At 32.8% G+C, this 3,925-nt stretch overlaps 1 protein-coding gene across 1 annotated transcript; it reads right to left on the reverse strand.

The window, feature by feature from the left end:
* Positions 1 to 457: 457 nt before the first annotated feature.
* LOC122335816 (gamma-adducin-like) lies at positions 458 to 3,828 on the reverse strand. Its single transcript, XM_043233623.1, has 2 exons — positions 3,165 to 3,828; positions 458 to 1,283 (listed from the first exon to the last, which is right to left on the reverse strand). Exons 1-2 carry the CDS (start codon positions 3,340 to 3,342, stop codon positions 1,024 to 1,026), a joined length of 438 nt encoding a protein of 145 aa, XP_043089558.1. The 5' UTR covers positions 3,343 to 3,828; the 3' UTR covers positions 458 to 1,023.
* Between the last annotated feature and the right edge of the window lie 97 nt (positions 3,829 to 3,925).

Genomic DNA, 3,925 nt, shown 5'->3' on the forward strand with positions numbered 1-3,925 from the left:
ATATACATGTAAATATTTTCTAAATATATAGTGTATGTATTTATATACACAAGAAATATACTCAACACAAGCGCATGTATTCTGTAAACAATCGCTTTTATTTTGGATGCAAATAGTAACGAATAATTGTTTGACAGCACTAGTTTTTTTTAATTTTTTTTTTTAAAGTATACCCCATTAAAAAGTGCACCACAAAAATATTTTATACACTTCTCATATTTCATCACTCCAGTTTTCATATATTTCTGTTACATGTGTTTAGTAATTTGAGCTATTACACGATTGAGAAGTCAGGCACCGCTACGTTATCAGCCATATAAATTCAGCGTAGCAAAACATGCTTTGTTTTTTTTTCGTTGTTAAAAGTATAGAAATAAGTACAAAACTGAATGGATAAAAACTAAATTGTTTCAATAAAAAAAAAAAGGTTCAAATATTTCATAAGAGATGAAGTATGATGTTCACTAAAACGTGACTGCTCTGCCTTTTTTTTTTTTTTTTAAGCTGTTAAATGTTTTTGTACAGAACGGAGACTGGAGTGACTCTACACAGGATCAGACCCAATTGCAAGCAACGTTAAAGAAACAAAATGAAACAAACCCTGTTAAAACACAACCCCCGAACGGTTTCCAGTGTGATTCTCTGAGCGTTTCCTGTGCAGCTGAAAAAATTACGTGAGCAGAACTGACACCATGAGAGGTGAGGGGTAGAAAATGGGCTCATAAAAGGTCTGTGTGAAAACCTAATAAACACACAGTATTTAATAAAAAAAAAAAAAAATGCAGTACGGGCTCATCAACGAGATAAAATCATTAGATTTTTAGTCCGTCAGGTGAGAGAAGCCAGTTTCCCAGGACTTTCCCTTGCTTCTCCACCTGTTTAAAACTCAATCATGGCACAACTCTTAAAACAGGTGTTGCTTCATCTATTAACTAACTTTCAAAATAGTGTGCCTTTTTTTTTTTTTTTTTTTTTAAACAACAAACAGAGACAGACACAGCGACAAGTGGGACACTCCATCCTCTATGCTTCCACTTTCTCTTTCTTTTTGTTCTTCTTGAGGAAGGACGGTGTTCTGAACTTCTTCTTCTTCTTGTTGGGTGATTTGGAGGGCGAGCTCTCGGGCGTCAGGACCTCTTCGATCTTCTCTCCTGAGCGCACGCTGATCTCCACACTCTCCACACTGGTGGTCAGCTGACTAACACGCTTAATCAGCTCGTCCTTGATTAGATCATCATCGCCATGCTTGTCTTTACCATTAAGCATCATACCAGAGTGGTTCTCTGCGTAAGAAGTGATACAAAAAAAAAAAATAAATAATAATAATAATGAACATTAAATTCTTTATTATTAAGTTACAAATGTTATTTGGATACCATAAAGTTTGTGCTGAAGATTTATTTTTTAGAAGAAAAAATATTGTAATATATTAAGAAATAAGTAAAATTCTTAGAAAAATCAACTAGAAGGAATCAAATTAGTTAATTTTAGCTAGAAAAATAAATTGTTTAGAATTTTGTTTGCTACAAACAGTTTGTTGTAGTTGTATTGTAATAAATTCAATAGGTACCATAAAAAGCTAAAGCTTTAATAAACTACAATGTTGCTATAACTCTACATTGTAGCTTATAATACTTAAGATACAATGCTGCTGTTCCCTAAAGGGAAAAAAAACCCTACTACTATTGCTGCTGCTGCTGCTACTGCTACTGCTACTACTACTACAAACTGATAAAAGAAAAAAAAATGGTTAAAATAAACCAAAAAATATCAATTTAAGATATAATAATATATTTTTTTTTATACAAAGCTTTTTTTGAACATTACATTCTCATCCGCAAACGTAATGCCCAAAGTTTCAGAAGTTAATCATTGCATCACCATTACAAGCAGCTCTGGGGCAATACATCCTGGCTTGAGCGTGTCCTACTCCTCAGATAAACGTGTTGAACGGCTTATGTAATATGTATGCTTGAGTAACCAGTGATTTTGATGCAACTGGTACAGGGTGACTGGGGCAAACACTTCCTCTTTCTCCACCCAACACTACACTTTATCCCGCCGTGTGAATGTGTGTGTGTGTGACCGAGAGAGAACACATATCAGTGTTTCTTTCATTTATATAAGGCTTTATCTTCACTTTATGTAAAGGTACTATGCTCCCTTCAAAAGCTCCTCCTGTAGTAAACTAATTGACTCTTCTAAAATGGGAATATCAGGTATCGCTTGTTTATTTTGAAAGGCAACAAAAGAGCAAGGTAACACCCAGCAACATATCCTGTCAACATATTTCACAAGCAGCAGGACAGTTCACAATAAAACATTCTGAAACTATGATTCCTGCTGAACTGTGCTATTTTCGTATTAATATAGCATTTTATTTTTATATATTTCACGTTTAAATTTCATTACATGTTTTCCCCAGTTTATTTCTATTTAAAAATAGTTCTATTTAGTTTTCATTTTGGTTTTAGTTTTTCAATTTTAGCACTTTAACTTTCAGTTAGCTGCCAAAGCAAAAATCTTGTTTTGTTTTGTGTTTCTCATTTAATATTTAATTTTATATCAGCTTTACTTTAATTTTTTTGTAACGGTTTTAGCCCTAGTTAACAAAAGTGTTACCGTAGTAAATTACAACTGAAACAACAACAACAACTATATAGATATATGAAAATAAAAACAATTTAAATCAAACAAAAACAATATAACTAAATAAAAAAATAAAAGATAAAAATAAATCACAACTGATTCATAATATTAATAAAAACTATTTAAATGTTTAGATTTTATTTCAGAGATTTTTTTTTAAATACAAATTGTTAGTCCGTGTTAATCTAGTTAGCTCTAGTTATGATAAACAAAAAATAAGTAAACAAAACCCACAAAAGTATGTCCAAGTTGTTTTTCCATGTAATATTTAAATGTAATATTATTCCAATTTACTTCAATTACTGGTGTTAAATGTTTTAGCTTATACTTTGCGTTGTTTCAGTATGATTTTCCAGTGGTAATCTTCCAATTGTTTAGCAACCCTAGTAAACATTTGGAGCTAATATTGACCTGATATGTTAACATAGTTTGGAGTAGTAACACTCACACGCACACGTATACACACATGCACACAGGTTAGAGGTGAGACAGACAGCTCTTTCCATGTGCTATACCTTCTTTAGCGGGAGTGTTTTGCGGAGACACTGACTGAGATAGCGTGGAAGCGTCATCTGATGTGAGCTGCTCTTCCTCTGCAGAAGTCAGTTGGTTAGTGAACACACACAAATACACAGACAGACAGACAGACAGACAGACATTTACAGAAGAAGACATGTTACCATGAGAGGACATGGTCACAGCTAGAAGACAGTCTTGGCTCTATGCATTCAAGTTAGTTCTGTGCCAGAAACACTGTATTGATTTTCAGCTATATACATTAGCATTGAATTGGTCATATGTGTGACTTTGGGAACAGGAAATGAGGCATTCTAAAAAGCAAAGTGGTCTCATGCATCACAGTCGTCTTTTTCACCAGTTTGAAAGGTGAAACTGTTTAAAGGTTTGGGGTTAGTAGGGATGTAACAATGCACAACTATGCTTTGTATTGCTGCTGTTTATGAGCACCACCTGCTGGCAGCCCATCTGATGTGTTTGTTTAGAGCAGATATTGTATTGTTGTATAGTCAATGCTAATGTGTACATCTTTTCGATTGTGGTTAAAATCAAGTAGTTGCCTCTGATTTTAAATTGAAAGAGCACAGACAAAGCCTTAGTTTATTTTTAATTATTTTTTATTTGTATTGTGTACACTGAAATATTATTACTACTGAAAAAAAAACACTGTTTTATATGTGAATAAATTTCAAAATATAACTTTACTCCTGTCATTAAAGCTGCATTTTTTTTATTTTTTATACATTTAATAAATTATTAT

The sequence above is a fragment of the Puntigrus tetrazona genome, unplaced genomic scaffold (assembly GCF_018831695.1).
Source record: "Puntigrus tetrazona isolate hp1 unplaced genomic scaffold, ASM1883169v1 S000000898, whole genome shotgun sequence".
NCBI classification, from domain to species: Eukaryota; Metazoa; Chordata; class Actinopteri; order Cypriniformes; family Cyprinidae; genus Puntigrus; species Puntigrus tetrazona.